General features: G+C 39.6%; 1 protein-coding gene across 1 annotated transcript in view; it reads right to left on the bottom strand.

Moving 5' to 3' along the window:
- Positions 1-302: 302 nt before the first annotated feature.
- The window catches only part of arhgef40 (Rho guanine nucleotide exchange factor (GEF) 40), a 51098-nt gene continuing 33104 nt past the window's right edge, over positions 303-18296 (bottom strand). The window contains exons 20-27 of the mRNA XM_074623078.1: positions 17574-17663; positions 15010-15216; positions 11875-12054; positions 11524-11704; positions 9801-9911; positions 7168-7277; positions 4634-4677; positions 303-3061 (exon numbers count right to left, since the gene is read on the bottom strand). Of these exons, the coding sequence (XP_074479179.1) occupies positions 4651-4677; positions 7168-7277; positions 9801-9911; positions 11524-11704; positions 11875-12054; positions 15010-15216; positions 17574-17663 (906 nt within the window). The 3' untranslated portion in view covers positions 303-3061; positions 4634-4650. The remainder of the gene's footprint in view (positions 3062-4633; positions 4678-7167; positions 7278-9800; positions 9912-11523; positions 11705-11874; positions 12055-15009; positions 15217-17573; positions 17664-18296) is intronic.

Here is an 18296-nt window from a genome sequence, read left to right as displayed (position 1 = left end):
AATATCATAGTTTTAAGTCAAAAACCTTAATATTTTCTCCCTATACGAGAAAAAAAACAGCACTTAAGCCCTCTGAATACCCAGTGGGGATCCGACAGTGAGAGTAAAATGTTAATAACTATTAAACCTAACTGATCCTGGCCATTCAAATTAAAGCAAAAACCATGAATGTCACTCAATCATTTAGTATGACGTCTTTATATAGACTGACTTTCTCTCAGCATCCCCAACTCTGACTGGCTTCCAGCGTCCCTGGCTGCAAGGTTCGCCCTCCTCCTCTTAAATCCCCTCTGAGACGTTATGAACTTGCATCCAGTTTTAATTCAACACAGAAAAGTAAAAAATAAAAAAAAACAGTACAATTATCAAGTAAGCATAACATGCATTTCCAACATTCCTTCCAAAAAATGTAAACATCAGAGTGTATCATAGAAAAAAATGAGCGAGAGAAAAGTTTCTATACATTAATACTGCCTCGCCACGGCGTACAAAAAGTGAGGGATTCTGCATATGACAATCTATACTGCGGTAAGAATGAAAGATGGTGCTCATTACATTGTTTCCAATATAACGCAATGTACCAAACAGCTAAAGGCTATGAAGTGGTACGGGCCTTCTCCAAGCCAACAAATTACATATTGATTCAGAAACGGCTCAATAGCCATTTGCAATTTTTGAATTTGAATGCAGATATGAAACGTGCTTAATCTGATAACGGCAACAATCCGCTGCTGCCGCCGTCTGCAGACGCGAGCTTGACCTCCTGCTGCTGCTGGCCTTCGCTACCTGATGGTTTCATATTGTACCTTGAGCGTGATATCGTTTAGTGATACACGTGCTATCCAATCAAACCGGTGAGTGGAGGATGATTGGTTTTACCGGCTGTGCTTGCGGTCAGAAAATCTGAATCATCATATGAAATATGATTCCTTTTGTTTTGGCTGCATCATAACATAAAACATGATATGTATCCTCAAGGAAATGTAACCTGTATTTCTATTAATTTACCCACTAGTGAGTCTGACAGAGCAGTAAAAGGTTAAGTTGGTGTTCTGCACGTGGTGCAAGTTATTTTTTATCGCACTTTCCATTAGTTTTGGGATTTGGTATCTTAAAGGAAAAGTTCAACAATTTCGGGAAATGGACTTATTTGCTTTCTTTGCAAGAGTTAAAGCCTTTACACACTGACGGCGTGATGGATAAACGTCACGAAAATGCAAAATACTGCAAATATGATACTGTATTTCTAGGACTTTTATTGTGAAAGGTAAGAATGGAAGGAGTGGATTTGGTCTGCGCTGCCTTTGGCAAGGTTGAAAGGAGTAATAAAGTTTGCCATCATGGTTTGGACTACGGAGCCTAAATATAGGCGCAACTCAACCCGTTCCGCACAACGTGATTGGTTGATGCCTTTATTGTCGAAAAATTCTTGTTTCGCCATATGATATTCATGTTCTGTGTGAAAGTATTCATGAAAACAAAAGTTCAAAAAAATATATTGGCGTGCAAAATAATTGCACGGGAAAAAAAGCCCCGGTGTGTAAAGGCCTTACGATGACTCTCATGTCTACGCTTAGTATTAAGCTACCGCCAGCACAATCTCTCTATCAATCTTCTCATCTATCTCCTGGCAAGACAGTGAAAAGACATACTATTCCTTTAAAATGTAAGATAAAGCAGACAGCACAAAGACAACGGGCTTTGAAAACATCATTCTTCAAACTGTGATCTTGAAACTCGCTTCACTTTGTTGCAACAACCTAGACGTCTGAGTAAATTACCTCTTTAAGAACAGTCTTTTGGCCGCAAGCACAAAAACCAGTAAAACCAGAATATGGCACATTGAACAGATCCACCTCTCTCCATTTCATGGAGATCAGGAACGCTCAGACTAAATACCTCTGTGTACATAAAATAAATCAACATTGCACAGACACCCAGTTTATACCTTTGGCACATAGAATATGGAACTTATATATCAAAAGATATAGCATTAAATTCATTATCAGTGCTTATCAGTACACAATATAAGGCACCAAAGAAGCTCATTTTTCTAACATAAGTTATACTTTAAAGAATACTATTTCGCCCTTAAGTCCTCGCCACTGTTAATAGCACATCATTAGCTTAAACAAACAGCTGGATATGATACTGTAAGACGTTTCCCGTTCATTATCGAGGCAAAGCTGTATGCGATCAGATGTAACCTTTCCTGGTGTTGATTTAGCCATTGTACCAGGCTCTAAAATGGCCACAGTGAGTGTGTGAATAGAGCTCCACTGTCTTATAACAATAAGAATGACTGCATGTGTTGAGGGACAATGTGTGTGTGTATGTGTGTGCTCACACCACCCCTGCCTCATTTACATAGATGCAATCACACCTAGCCTATGCCACACATTTTTACACAGGCAAAAGGGGGGGGGGAGCCTACAGTACTCCATTCAGCGTTATGAAAATGGAAAAGTACATAATACATTCTAAATCTGCAATCCTACGGTGGATTTACGCCCTTGCATATTACTTCCTGTTTATTATCAGATGCTGGAGCATGGGATGTGTACAGTCAGCCAGCCAGGCAGTCAGTGGTTCAGACCAAGTGGTTTGGCCTAGTGGGGAGCCGCGGGGCAGACAATGGCCGCACTGTGTGGCTGAAGTGCCTTTGGTGTCAATGACTCTGCCAGCAACTGAGACTGGCAGATCCAAAATGGCGGAGCGCTATGAGAGAGCCCTGCTGGTGCTCGTCATGGTGTACACAGGGCAGTTTTTGATCCTTTTTGGAGGCAGCTTTTCTTCGGGTGGGCTCGTATCAGAGCTTTAAAAACGTAGGGGAAGGCAGCGAGTTCAGCGCCGCTCCGGCTGATCTGCTGGCGTTTTTTTATTTGTTTTGAGGAGGTGAAGGGGGGGGAAAGGGAAAGAGAGCAAGCAATGTGGGAGAAGTTCAAATAAGAGTCTGAGGGTCTCTCTTTGTGTCTTCTTCTTGCTCCCTGAAGTCCAGTTTGGCTCGCCCAGATGTGAAATAGAGATGTTTGAATCTTCAAAAAAGTTCAGGGTCCAGTTTCTGATTGTAAAAAAAGTTACAGGAAGAGACACAAAAACAATAAATTTTACATTTTTACATTAAAATTTGAATTTGTTTTTCTTAACATGAATCTTAAAGGGCGGGTCCATCTGCGTTAACTTCTGTTTTGTTTTTTTTCGAATAGAAAGGCCCACTCAGCCGTTGGCAAAAAGCAGTGACGTAGGTTCCCAAAGTACGCTAATCGAAGTTAATCAGTAAGGTTATGAATAATGTGAACGCTAGCACTAGCTGAGTCAATGTTAGCTGTGCTAAGTTTGGAAATAACTGATAGGGTTGGTTTGAATTTTTTGAAGTGGGGTTGTATGTATACTCCCACGTTCTGCGAGGTAAAATTACAGTTTTTTGAATGGAGTCTGGTGGCTTTGACGAGAGCAATATAACAGCTTCAGTTCCCCGTCGGAAAGGGCTGTCTGACAGCGAGGTAAAGCGGCAGCAGGAAGACCTATTTTAGCCACCTAAAAAAATCCATTTCAGTTTAAGAGTACGCTATATTTAGAATATTTTCCCCGCTTTACCTCGTCATCAAAAATGCCCACTCAGCTGTTGCAAAAGTGACATTTAGGTTACCAAATGACCCTAATCAAAGCTAATTATTAAGGTTATACATAATGTGAACGCTAGCACTAGCTGAGTCAAAGTTAGCTGTGCTAAGTTTGGTAATAACTGAAAGGATTAGTTCAGATTTTATTGAAGTGGGGTTGTATGTATACGCCCACGTTCTGCGAGGGTAAAATTGCTGCTTTTGTGAATGTAGTCTGGTGGCTTTGAAGAGACTTCCCCGTCGGAAAGGTCTGTCTGACGGCGAGGTAAAGCGGCTGTGTACCGGAGCAGCAGAAAAACGTATTTTAGCCACCTAAAAAAAAATATATATACATACGCTATATTGAGAGTATTTTCACCGCTTTACCTCGCCGTCAGACAGCCCTTTCCAACGGGGAACTGAAGCTGTTATATCGCTGTCCTCAAAGCCACCAGACTCCATTCACAAAAACAGTAATTTTACCTCACAGAACACGTGAGTTGCTGATCTACCGCTGCATCGGTTGGGTAGTTTGTTTGTGTTATTGTGTGACTTTCCGGATCCAAACTAACGTGGTGTCCACAGTAGTTGCTTAGCTTCCGTGACATTAGTCCTGCCTGCTTCTCCAAACTGGGAGCATACCAACCGCCATCTAAGTTACTGTATGTAATACGCTATAAGGATGACTATATATTGTATATGTAGAAGTCATCATGGAGAAACCTACGTCAGGTCACATGGGAAAAAGTTTTTAGAGAGGCTTTTTTGACACTAAAACATACGTACTTCAATTAAAATTTGAATGTTGGGATTTGGATACATAAGGAACACCACTGGGAAGCTACAGAATGATATCAAAACCTCAAAAAACATTAAAATAATGGACCCACCTTTTAAGTATTCTTCAGGATACATTTGTGATTTCTTTCAGTAGAAAAAGAACCAGTAAAAGGTGTAGAATCAGAAAGTGCAGGGATGCAGTGACATAAAGAGAGCAACAACACAGAGATGTAATAAAAAGAGTAACTTACTCTTATTGAGATGACAGTTACACAGCTGTAGAGGGAGACTGACTCTGAGGAGGAATAAAGAAAAACAGAAACAGTCACATTTTTTGTATTCTGCGCACTAAAGTGTGTGTGTGTGTGTGTGTGTGTGTGCGCGTACAAGCGGCAATCCTCCCTCTGTTGTTGAATATGTGCGTATCGCTGTCTGTGTGTTTGCCCTATCTGTTTGGGCCGCGTGTGTCCGTCTGTCTGTCAATCTGTTCCCAGCGCAGTCTGTTTGCCAATCTGTCATATTCTGTTTGCTAGATAAGGAGATTGAGAGTGTGTTTGTGTGTGTGTGTGTGTGTGCACACAGAGCAAATTCATTTAAACTCTACCATGGAGATTTCCTTCCTCACAGCTGAGATGATGCATCCTCACTGTCTTCACGTTACTAACATATAGATGTGCTTTTGTGGTTTGAAAGACACCTTTTCATATACATCGCCTCAATGAACCTGCAGCAGTTGTCGCCACCGCTAATCGTAAACAAGTTGCAATTCAAATGGCTTCAATTCCACAGTAGCTGAGGGACATTTAAGTCTCCATCTTTTCTCATGTATAATATATAATACATGAGAAAAGAGAGAAATTGATAGTGCTGTAGAAAATGTAAAAATCCAAATGGGCTTTTGAATGCACTCACCCCTCCCCAGAGAAAAGAACCATGCATGAAGATCAGGCAAATTACTGATTAGGAAATGACACATTTCAGCGATTTCTGATTGCAACTGTCTCCGGGAACCTTTGTTTTCACGCCATCCCTGCTTTCTCTCACCCTCATTTCCTCGTCCATTCCTCTGTCCTGTCCACTATCGAATGGAGGCAAACGATTCAATTGTTTTTTGCATTTGTATACCTTCATTAGACGACAGTACAGTAGTAGAGAGATGAAAGAGAGAGAGAGGATAGATTTGAACCGGAGATGTTGCGGTTCATGGTCGGCGTTTCAACCCCTAACCCACAGGGACGCACCCTGCTAAGTGTTTTGGGGGTTTGGTTTGGTTCTGTCATAAAACAACCTACAAATAACACACGTTGTTTTTTTCACATTCACACCAAAGTAATAAAAAAAACGGACATGCAGAAACACAAATTGTTGTGCATACAATTTAACTTAAAGGGGAACTACGCCTATTTTCAAAATTCATTCTCTCCCAAATCCTAGTGCTTAAACTCAAACTTGTGATGTCATAGGGTATAAAGTGTGGAGTGACTCCATAGACAATGAATAGGGAGAGATGTTACAGATGACACTGAGAGCACTCAGGGGAATGTTCTGAGTATATGGGAACATTTTCTGTTTCCTGACTGTCAACAGAATAGAGAATAGAATAAAGCTCATTTGGAATAAACAAGAAAACAAACATTCTGTGGGAAAACCGTTCTCACTCCCAACTCGTCAAACATCGCCGTTTGGTAGGTGCCACACGTAGGTCTGTCAGGCGATTAAAATAGTTAATCGCGATTAATCGCACATTTTAATCTGTTCAAAATGTACCATAAAGGGAGATTTGTCAAGTATTTAATACTCTTATCAACATAGGAGTGGGCAAATATGTTTGCTTTATACAAATTTTGGTGACGAAAAACTGTCATGGCCATTTTCAAAGTGGTTCCTTGACCTCTGACCTCAAGATATGTGAATGAAAATGGGTTCTATGGGTACCCACGAGTCTCCCCTTTACAGACATGCCCACTTTATGATAATCGCATGCAGTTTGGGGCAAGTCATAGTCAAGTCAGCACACTGACACACTGACAGCTGTTGTTGCCTGTTGGGCTGCAGTTTGCCATGTTATGATTTGAGCATATTTTTAATGCTAAATGCAGTACCTGTGAGGGTTTCTGGACAATAAGTGTCATTGTTTTGTGTTGTTAATTGATTACCAATAATAAATATATACATACATTTGCATAAAGCAGCATATTTGCCCACTCCCATGTTGATAAGAGTATTAAATACTTGAAAAATCTTCCTTTAAGTTACATTTTGAACAGATCAAAAAATGTCTGATTAAATTGCGATTAATCACGATTAAATATTTCAATCAATTGACAGCCCGATACAATATTGCCGCGCAATACTGTGCTGTATCGGTTTTTCCCCCCCAACCCTAGAAGTTAGTATCATCACTCCCCACAGGCTGTGCTGAGTTTGGTGTTTGAGTACCACAAATCAATGCTGTCCATATTCTACATTCACATAATAATCCATTCTATGTGAGTTGGCTGACTGAACTGAAACTAGTGCCAGTGCACGCATGGTTTGAAAGAATGCTGCACTCATTAGCAGTCTGACCAGCAAACTATACCCCGATCAACCATCAGGAAGTCACATCAGGAACTTTTTGGGAAAGTTTCCAGAAAAGATTCCAGATATTTGGGGGGGAAACAGCATGTTGTTCCACTTAACATTCCTCACATTTCAAATCTATATTTAAACATGGTGATGTGTTGAGTCATTTCTGCAAATAAAAGTGTTTTCATCCACTTTGCGGGTAAAACTGTGACCCCACCTGGGAGTAAGTTGTGGATCCGGAGCTTCTCCTGGGGTCCCTCCCAGACGCCGGAGATCCACCCTCCTTCTGACTGCCCACAGAGGAGGAGTCTGAGCAGCTACTGTGGACTGAGACAGACAGAGAGAGAGGTTCTTACAGGTCAACATCTAAAATACAGTATATCTAGCAGGTGTTACACTTACAATATGTCATATTTGTGCTCCAGTTTGTGGATCAAATATTAAAACACGATATCATCCTGCATTCAGACATTATTTGCATGCATGGATTGTTTCCCCATTTCCATTAGAATTGTTGTGTATGCACTTTTATAATGCAAAGAAATCACTGCATCATAATGTTTTCCCGAAATGGAAAATGTAGAGAGACTGGGTGTGGGAGAGACAAAGAGCGAGGAGTCAGAGAGAGAGAGAAGGCATTTTTTCTCATCCTGTTCAATGAATTTCTAACACAGCGTTGTGTCCCAGAGGACAATTCATGCATTGAAATCCTGAGCTGCTGCTCTCAATGAGACACCTGGTGAGCAGTATGCGCATTACACCACAGCCATGAATGGGAAATCACTTTGGCTCTCGGGCAACAAACAGAGGCCTTTGGGAGACTGGATGGTGGGGTCTGGAATGTGAAGAATTACAGTTCAGTTTGTGTGTTTTCGTTTCAATTTCAAGCCTGTGGACGGACCTCGTGTGTGGATGTTGGGTTAGGATTATATGTGATGTGTGTTCAAGAGTTGTTGTTTTTTTGTGACACCTTCAACCTGCCTCTCATGGTTCTATCTCAGTTGGTAATTTCCTTGTTTTTCAGGTGCAGTGCTGACTCTGTGTGTTCAGCCGGTTGTGGACCTGTTGCTGATTATGTGTCGGTTGGGAGGACGCTAATGTTGCTGATAGCATTAAGTATATTAGTAAGAGCGAGATAAGGATTTTTCATGTCTCCTACTAATCTTTTGGTTGTTTTTTCATGGAATGTAATAGAATTGGCAGATTTCTCTTAATTCATATCCCTGTCTGAACATTGAACACGTTTACACTTAAGTTTTAGATTGATCAAACTGCATTGTAGCTACTCAGAAAATATCTTGGCCAGTTGTGTACAGGAATATTTGGGCGATGTGGTCAAAATCCTCATTACATTAACATTAAAGTAGCACTATGTTTTGAATAATGGATTACATGCAAAAGTAAATACTTCACAGTATGAAATGCTTGCCATTTTTTGTTACTCTATACTTTTACTTTTGATACTTAAAGTACATTTTGCTAATATTTCAGTATCTTTACCTAAGATTTATTTTTTTTAATTCAGGACTTTTACTTGTAATTCAGTATTTTTAGCTGGCTTTAGCTAGCTCACGCCCGCCACTATGCTCTTCTACGGCGTTTTTTGTGGGCAATCGGACTAGGGCTGTCACAATAACCACAATATTGCAATACGCTGCTATTGAAAAGCCAACCAGAGGGGATGGCAAGCAACAGCCACGACCGTTATGTTCACTTCTTTTCTCTTTTGAGTTATTTGCAATGGCAGCGGCGCGTATTTACGCTAGGCTACAAACGCTTTATGGTCGCCGAGAAAAATGTTTAACGTTAGGTAAAACGCTGTGCTCGTCACTTTTTACCCGGTCGTCCAATCACAATGGAGGATGGGTGGGACAAATACCACAAAGACCAATCCGTCACATCCTACATGTAGGCTAATAGTGCTTATAGTGATAGACAATCTTCTCGCTGATGGTCTCGTTTACTTATGTAGGTCATATGGAGGCATCAGTATTAACTGTTTCACAACCAGTTAAAAGTTCCTTGAAGTAACTTAAAGTATATTATGTTCATATTTTAGTATTTTTACATACGATTTTTTTTTATTCATGACTTTTACTCATAATTCAGTATGTTTTAATTTTCGTATTGCTGAGTTTACTGGAATAAAGTATCTCAATACTTCTACAGTACCACCATTAATATAATACCATATTAAGAAAAATACAACAACTGCAATATAATTCTGAAGTGGATGTTTTTTTGTTTACGGATGCAGTATAGGAAGCAGGATAAAGTCACAGTTTAAGGGAGACACAGGACTGAAGGATGTGGTGGGAGAGTAAAAGGTGCTCTTTTGACTGAACTACATATTCTCTGCACGTCAGAGCTCTTCAAAATGTCTCCGTGTGAGTCAAATATCAAAAATTCATAGAATAGCCCGGGGGCGCCAGATTGAAAAAAAGACATGTACCACGTTTTTTACCATGTCACATGGGGAGAAACACCCAGGACCCGTTTAGTTTCCTGTCTGTAATCTCAGGCCCACATCACTCTCAGCTCGGAAAGTATATTTGAACAATCCAGTAATGCGATCTGGTCACATAAAACCGACCGACTTCCTGAAGCCATAGTTTGAACTGAAAAAACGGTTTGTGTATTTGTAAGGTGAGATGAGGGGGTTTCAAATGAAAACTCCACACTGATCAGTTATAGTGATCCTACCTGTCAGTTCACTTCTAGGTCAAAGAGTTTTCCTTAACATTACCATTTCAAATCTTTCATGCAAATGCTTTTCTTCCTGTGCAACTCCCCGAAGAGCACAGCGCTCCTGTAGTTCCTGTTCCACATGTATTCCCTTTCTGAGCCTACCTCTGTCATTGAGACTGTAGATGGAGTCCAGTTCTGATCCTTGAGTTCCTGTCGCGTCCAGCAGCAGCTTACTGGACATTCCCATGCAGAGTGACTCCTTCAGGCACAACTCTGGGAGAAGAAACCGTTCAAAAAGTTGTTTTTAAAGGTCTTATTGATAGCATTTTTATGTTGGATGAATATATAAAAAAAAGAAAGAACACATCCACAGAGCCTTTAGAAAGGTGCCGAATAAAAGTATAGCTTTTCCTGAATTTTTTTTTATAATATAATATAATAATTATAATTAAAATTAATAATAATTGTATTAATAATAATAATAATAATAATAATAATTAATAATTAAATTATAATAATATAATATAATAATAATATAATAATATATAATGAGATTGACGGTACGTGTCTGGCAACGGCTTGTTGTGAAGTAAATGCAATGGAACGGGGGAGGGAGAATGTGACATCTAGTGGCTGATTGTTATCAATAGCACCTTTTAAAACACAAAACAATACAATTTTATAAAGACATCACATAATGTACTCAACAATATGTTCTTAAGTAAAGCACATTACGATGTAATGACTGAATATTTCTATTAAATTATACAGGTGTAACAGGGTAAGGGAAGAACACGTCTATGTGGGAAAATACAGCTTGTTTACTGTTTGTGTACAATGTCGTTTGAACACCAGCCCCCCTTTTTTAACGCAGCTGCAGTGCATTTTATCCAGTGTGATACTGTAATCTGAGCCAACTACAGGAAGCCATCCTTGAGGTTTTATGGATACGAGGAGGTGGATGTGACATTTGATAGCCAGCAGTGCTTGGAAAGCTGTGCATAAACAAATGAACAACAATCAAACAGCAGACTGGACTGGTGCTGATAGTTTCTATGTGTTCTCTACTCGTCATAAAGTAGGAAAGTAGACAAATCAGATAAAGTTACACTGAGAAGAATCAGATTGATCTAGATCCCCTTTTACCTTTCAAACAAATATTAAAAACGTGGACTAAAATAACCCCCTGCACAATGTCTTGGGCCATAGTTTCAGATGTCTTGTCCACACAACAATGTTCGGATTCATTATGAAATATGAGAATGCCCTTTTAAGTCAGGGTTTAGGGTGTTTTCCTGCTTCACATCCAGTGTATGCTGGGATTGTGTGCAGGAATTGAGTGGGATACAAGATCAAGACACTGCTATGAGTGAAAAAAAAATTTGGACAATTTGAGAAAACACACAAATTGAGCATCATCTTTTCTTGAAAACGGTGTAATCAGTAACACCGGTGTTACAAGTTTATTAACCGGTTGGGAAAATGTCCTCACCGAACACATCCCTAGTCGGCTCTAGTCTGCCCTTGTCGGTGGCTTTTCAGCCGATTCAGCATATTGAATGGCAGTCGGTGTAGTGTTTGCGGTGCGTTCAAGTGCTTCCTTGTCAAAATCTGGCACCCACATTACCCACAATACAACTCAAATGCTTACAAATCATTATGCTGGTAGCAGCTAATGTAGCCTTGCGCTGCCAGGCTTCAAGCAAAGATGAGTAAGTAGTTCATCATAGAACTTTTCAACATGTGCACTAGTAGGCTACTCCCCAAGATGCTCACTGCTCATCTGAAAGTCCGTACAGCTTTTGCGCGGATTTTAGGTTGATGAAGTTTTTCTAACAATGTGAGTCTAAAGTTGAGGCTTCTGAGGGCAGAAGTCAGAATGTACCTGTGTTGTTGATGGCATGTGTCCACAGCAGATGGGCAATGTCATGAGTCCAGGCCACCTTGTCTTCCCTGTCCTTCGCCTGCAGCGTGACGCAGTCTTTGGTTCGAGGGGCCTGCCGGACCCAAACTTCAAACTTCACTCCTTCCCCACCCACACTCTGGGTCAGGCCCATTTCACCGGTCTGCAGGGGAAAGAGGATTAACATGTAAGGAGTCAAGAGGACTGAGAAACAAAGACAAAAACTATGTCTAAAGACTAAAAAAATTGGACTGAAAAAGTCAAATTTAAAGCAAAATAAAGTTAACATTTTTGTATCTTCTAAATTAAGTGATGAAAGGGTGAGGTGTGTACCTTGATGCTGTGTTTGTAATTGTAGGCAGTGCGTCCCGGGATGGGGCTCTTCTGTTTGGCGAAGATGACGACGTGCTGGTAGAGGAAAACATTCCTCACGCCTGCCCGTTTCCTCCGAGCTCCCCCGCACACCGTCAGCTCGCCGTGCCGCACCAGCTCGCCGCGTTCCGCCACTGGGACCTGAAATCACACACGCATGTTAGGATGCACTTATCTTGGCCTGAGGGTCAGGCCCACGGCTTTAATCTGCAAAAGATACCATTTTAATTTATATCTTAAGAGGCCAATTAGCCTTGAATTTAGTGTTAAATCATGTCTTTTTTTGTTTCATTTAATTGTCTTGAAACATGTAACAAAAAAGCAGATTATTACAGAAGTCTATTGCTGCCACACCAGAAAAAGAAAAAAAACGGATCAGTATCAAGTTATAACATGAAAATTGTATTGTTATAACAAGATATTTTTCAGATTATAACAAGATATTTCCACTTTATTACGACATACAAACTTCTCACGTAATAACGAGAAACTCTTTCGTTATAGCAATGTACTAATTTTCTCGTTATAATGTGAAACTTTTCATGTTAAAACGTGATAACTTATTGTTATAACATAAAACATTTCATGTTATAATGTGATCATCACTTATATTGTTAAAACGTGTAACATTTCACATTATAACAATATACTAAGTTATCACGTTATAACGTGAAACCTTTCACCTTATAACAATATAAGTGATGATCACGTGAAGCATCTTATGTTATAACAATAAGTTTCCACCTTTTAACGTGAAAAGTTTCACGTTATAACAAGACAAATAGTATTGTAATAACAAGAAAAAGTTTCTTATTATAACGTGATAAGTTTGTATGTCATAATAACGTGACAATATATTGTTATAACGCGAACAAAACATTTAGTTATAACAACAAACTTTTCACATTATAACGTGATACTGATCCATTTTTGTTTTTTTTACAGTTCTGGATTCTTATAACGAACCGCTTTGGAAACAAGTGAATAATCTTAGACTCTTTGGAACATTTTAAAGGGCCAGTGCGTAAAGATTTTGGTGCTCCGTAGCAAACAAGTGAATAATGAAAGTCTTCATAAGGTTATTGACTCCTTTAATACCTGACAAAAACTCATTTTGGGCTTTAAACACTCACTTTCTGGCCTCTTTCTGTCACCTACTCAAATTTTCGATTTTGAGTTGAGAGACATTTGAGCTACAAAGACTGAAAAGCCGAGTCAATAAAGAAAAGTACAAAGCGGTATTATAATTACAGTGCCTAACGTGGTGACATTCCCTCTTCTGTCTGTTGCATCTTTGCTCTAATTGGCCAGCTGACTCACGTCTTTTGTGCAAATTTGACTTTATTGTTCATGTCAATTACAGGGTTAAAGGACTTTGTGATGTTGTTGCGACTCCTACCAGAGGCAGATAGAGGCTGATAAAATTCAAATCTTATGTAACGCTCCTTAAGGACTCAATGCTAGACGAGCAAAGACACAAACATATCAGGCGAACATCTTCTCAACTGTAACCGCTCTGCCAATAAAATGAAAAGGGCCGATACTTTACCAGCAACCGGTCACGCAGAACCTTTATTTTTAAACCTCTAGAGATGGTGTGGGTCATGATATAAGTGATGCTTCACACACATCATGAACACCCACGTACACACCCACCCATACACACACCTGCACTCATGGTCTTTTCACTTGGAGAGCTTTTGCAGCGCGATTTGAAGTAGCTCAATGGAAGTGTTTGTGCTGCCGTAATCTCTCCCCTTGCTCAAAAGGGGGAGGAGAGTGTAGTTGTGTGTGTGTGTGTGTGTGTGTGTGTGCGTGGGAGTCAAACGTTTGTCACGACTAGCTCTGAATGATACTGCTGTGTCAGAATAGCACAATATGGGGCAAGTGGATGTGGTGTTTTCTGACTTTTTGAAAAAATCCATAATAACCGCAAGTGTGGTACAAAAGTGTCTCACGAGTGGTCTGTCTTTTCACCCACGTTCTTTTCTTTTATTTGCTACTTTTCCCTATTTGTGTTCAGAGTAAGATTAAAGACAGTTTCGTTGTTTTAAATTCAGATTTTAATGAATGATTAAAAAAACAAAACAGGATTCCAACGAGCATAACTGTTCAAACCGACAGAATTTTCACCTGGATTTTAAGTCCGCACCATAGACTGTATAAAAGAAGTGGACGTAGTCACCGTGACATCACCCATTGGTTTGTGGACTGCTGTTTTGAAGCCTTGAGTTTGGCGTTTTGGCCTTCGCCAGCTTGTTTTTTTGCAACCAGACGTGACACGAGAGGGTGAATAAGAACGCTGAATAAGTCATTTTTAGGTGACCAAAATGTTACAATTAACTTTCATGAACTGAAAACAAGCAAGCAAACAAGTAAGAGGAAAACACGGACCGGACAACGCCGTAGTAGCGACCTGTCAATCCTATGGTAGCCACGCCCTAAATCATACCCTGCTTTATGGTCTATTTGACTCCAAATAATTTACTAAATGAACATCATGCTGTATTGAAGAAGACTTGAAACTAGCGATTGAGACCATAAACTCATGTTTACAATGTTTACTGAGGTAATAAATCAAGTGAGAAGTATGCTCATTTTCTCATAAACTTCTATACAATCAGACTTGTTTTTGCAACCAGAGGAGTCGCCCCCTGCTGGCTATTAGAAAGAATGCAAGTTTAAGGCACTTGCACATTGGCTTCACTTTTCACTGGTCTGCACACACACTCAAAAGTTGTCGTGTTTCTTAATGCAAGAAGATGTTAAACATTGTAGTTCACAATAAACTTCATAACCTCAAAAAATCTAGTAGTAGATAGGCATTGGAGAAAGTGCAAATGAGCTTTTGGTTATCCAAACAAATTCCGTTTTAAACATGTTTAACCTGAACAGCATTTGTACTTTTTTTATATTCAAAATAAACTAGTTCCCTTTTTTTAAACAAACAAAAGACTGTAAATAATGAACTCAAGCGATAAAAGCAAATACACTCTCTTCTCTTTTTCCGACTGCCTGACCTCATAGAGATGAGTTTCTTTCCCTCTGAGAAAAGAAAGTGGGACTTGATTCATAAACTGGGACACGCGTTCTCACCGGACATCCGGCGATGAGGTCGCTGGCCCTGAGGTCCTCGCCGTGCTGCTGGGCGTGCCTCAGGATGGAGAGGGCGGAATCAGAGGCTGGGTTTATCCCTCCCAGCTCCTCCAGAGCCTCGCAGTACTGCTCCAGTCTCTGAGTGGGAGCCAGGAGACAGTGAGGGAAGGACAGGGGAGAGAGGGGGGAGGCTGTGGGGAGTTTGGACTGCGGGAGAGGGGAGAGAAGAGGGGGGTTGGCAGGAAAAAGAAAAGTTGTCTCTATTATCAGACTATAAAATACCTTATAAAGCACAAAAAAAATATCCCACACTGGCTACAAAGTGTACAATCAGCCTGGTTGCACTGTATAGTGTATGAATGACAATAAGAATGCACCCCTTGCTTTTGCCTTGTCATTTGTATGCCATGTGGTGCACGCATCTGTGTCAATATGCTACGCTAGGAGTGATGTAGAATAAAAAGTGAGAAAGACCACTCATGGTGGATGGGTCCAACAAACACAGGACTTTCAACCAGGAGACCCAGGGCTGGCTTAAGGTAGGCGATCGCCTATGTAGGTCGCCTAGGGCACCACCTTCTAGGGGGCGCTGGTCGCCCTCTAAAAATAATAAAATAAAATAAAAATAAAAATAGAAAAATCCCGGTGGGTTCACTTCCTCATTTTCTGCATTGAGGTAACAAATGAACAAATAAATAAATAAATAAATAAATAAATAAATAAATAAATAAATAAATAAATAAATAAATAAATAAATAAATAAATAAATAAATAAATATACTTTAATAACTCTTGTTGTAGTGAAACTGACTTAACACTTTTAAGCCAACAATATCAGCGACCAATTGTTTATTTATATTATATCCGAATTTCGCCTATAGGGCCGGCCCCCAAGGAGACCGGTGTTAGTGTCCCAAAGTGTTGTTGAGTTATTTTGAAGTTATGTTAATGACGTTTGAGATGTGTTTTCTATACTTCTGTAACGTTTCTGTACATATTTTGCTTAGTTTACGTACTTATTTTAAGCCCAACCATGATGTTTTTTCCCTTAACTTAACTAAGTGGTTTTGTTGCCTAAACTGCCAACGTTAGTTTTGTTTTGTGGCGTAAAAATGACACGCAAAAAGGCTAAAATGCGTTCTCATGACACGTGGAATGTCCTTGTAATGTTGTGCCATTTATACGCCTTCCCATGAGATCGGGTTGGTACAATCTAAGTCACTAACCTAGGTTTATTTACCATAATGCATTGCACAGACAGAGAAAAGAAGGTACATTTTGACAAATACCAAATGAGAGGAAATTTGTGAAATGGCCAAAATCTTCTATCCCAATATAGGTCATTTCATATCTCGATAACGATATATATCACAATATAGCATGTTTTCTGGTAATTCAATACATACACACAACACATAAATAGTGTATATGAAATAACCACATGGTAAAGCCTGTTCTTGTGTACTCCTGTGTGAATTAAATACTTGACAAATGAAAAGGGTATTTTCTCATTTAATTAAGAACTAAAGTGCAAAATTAACATTTTCAAGTGAAATTATAGAGAAAAAATGAATAAATATTTCCAGCTATACACTTCTTTTTTCACAACATAAATAATACAAATCACACATAAATAACAAAAATCAACAAACCAAAACCACTCTATTTTTGGTTTACCACATAAGACGTGTAATCGGGATATTTTGTTCATTATATCTTAAAGTAAATTGATTTTACAGTCGTTTTTCATCGAAAAAAATCCAAACATAACGACATCTCAATCTGTTTCTCTCTTAGTGAAGTCCCATTCTCCTTCTGGGTTTCCACTGATCACATGTCTAAGTAGCCACATGTGCTGTTCCCGTCTTCATCCCCATAACAATCTTCACCGCCATCATCATGTCCCATCACGATAACCATAAACCCTCCTGCAGCCATAATCCACAATGTGTTCAAGCTGTTTTAAAGCTGCTGCTGGGACGTGACGTGAACTCACACCGCCTCCTGGTGGTGGCTTCTCAGAAGTGCTCCTTTATGAGACACTTGAAAACGACATCTTAAGCATTGTGATCTCTCCTTGTAAAGTCCTCTCAGTAATCTCACGATGCCGTTGATGCATTAGTTTTCGTTAATTGTAGCTTGCAAGCTCAAATTACTTTCCCTATAATCCGCCTTTAATTGGCTTTCCTAGTGTACATTAAACATGTAATTAGCCTTACTGTATACAGCTCATTTTTAATTGCAGCAACCGTTGAATAAAGCAACTTTAATTGCTTTGTGCTTGTGATGTGCTCCAAAATTACTCATAATGATGCTCTCATATTGTGGTTTAACAGATCTTCTCAAAAGAATATAACTAAATAAAAAAGTTATGACCCTGACACTCTTATTATGTGAATGGATTCAGGAATGTGAGGGGCACTTTTCTTTAATTGGAGTTGAAAAGCAGGAAGGAAAAACTGGTCAGATTGAAACACTTCTGTTGAAATCTCTGTGGGAACTACAAGGTGATGTTTTAGATATTCAAGGATTTAATTAGACCACAGCAAAATGATTACTCTCACCTTAAAGAAGTCGGCAGCCTGTGTGACCAGCGGGGAGTCCAGCTCTGGTTTATTCCTGATGTAGTGGGAGTACTGCAGAAACTGCTCCCGCTGTATGTGAGAAAGAGATGTGGACAAAAGAAATATAAATGTTTTGTAAAGACAATGTTGTACTTTTTCACTGCCTTTAATCAATCACACAATAAACTACAAAAGTTGGCGGTGAAGATAAGGGAAACAGAGATTCATTAATCTCGTATCGTGCCTAACTTTAGTGGATCATAACATATCGGGTATGGATTTAATCTGCAGATGCTCCGGTTCAAAATGAGACCGAACTCTTCTATGGATGTCAGTTTTTGAGAATGGCCAAAATGTGGCGTGCAACAGACCAACCCTGTCTCCTACAAAATTACGCTCCCATATAACAAAACTGCATTCTCAATTATGTTTCGAGCGCTCACATTTTCAAACAGTTTGAAACACGTGGTAAATTTAAACGTTAACACCGTTTCATAAAGGGATTTCCTGTAAAATTACAAATCAGTCTTTTAACATTTAAAAAAAAAAACGTGGGTCCCGTTTTTGTAGTTTTGGTCCTGCAATGCACAGTTGTATGAATGCATAAGTGGTATCCAACCTGAGGGTCAGCACCACCGACAGGGCCTAAGGTTCTTAATGGTATAGGGGATAAGAACATGAAATACTGTACTCTTTGGTGGAGCTGCTCATACCTCGTAGACA

This window comes from Sebastes fasciatus, chromosome 22 (assembly GCF_043250625.1).
Source record: "Sebastes fasciatus isolate fSebFas1 chromosome 22, fSebFas1.pri, whole genome shotgun sequence".
NCBI classification, from domain to species: domain Eukaryota; kingdom Metazoa; phylum Chordata; class Actinopteri; order Perciformes; family Sebastidae; genus Sebastes; species Sebastes fasciatus.
Note: the sequence above shows the minus strand (reverse complement) of the source record. Positions and strands in the feature narration are given on the sequence as shown.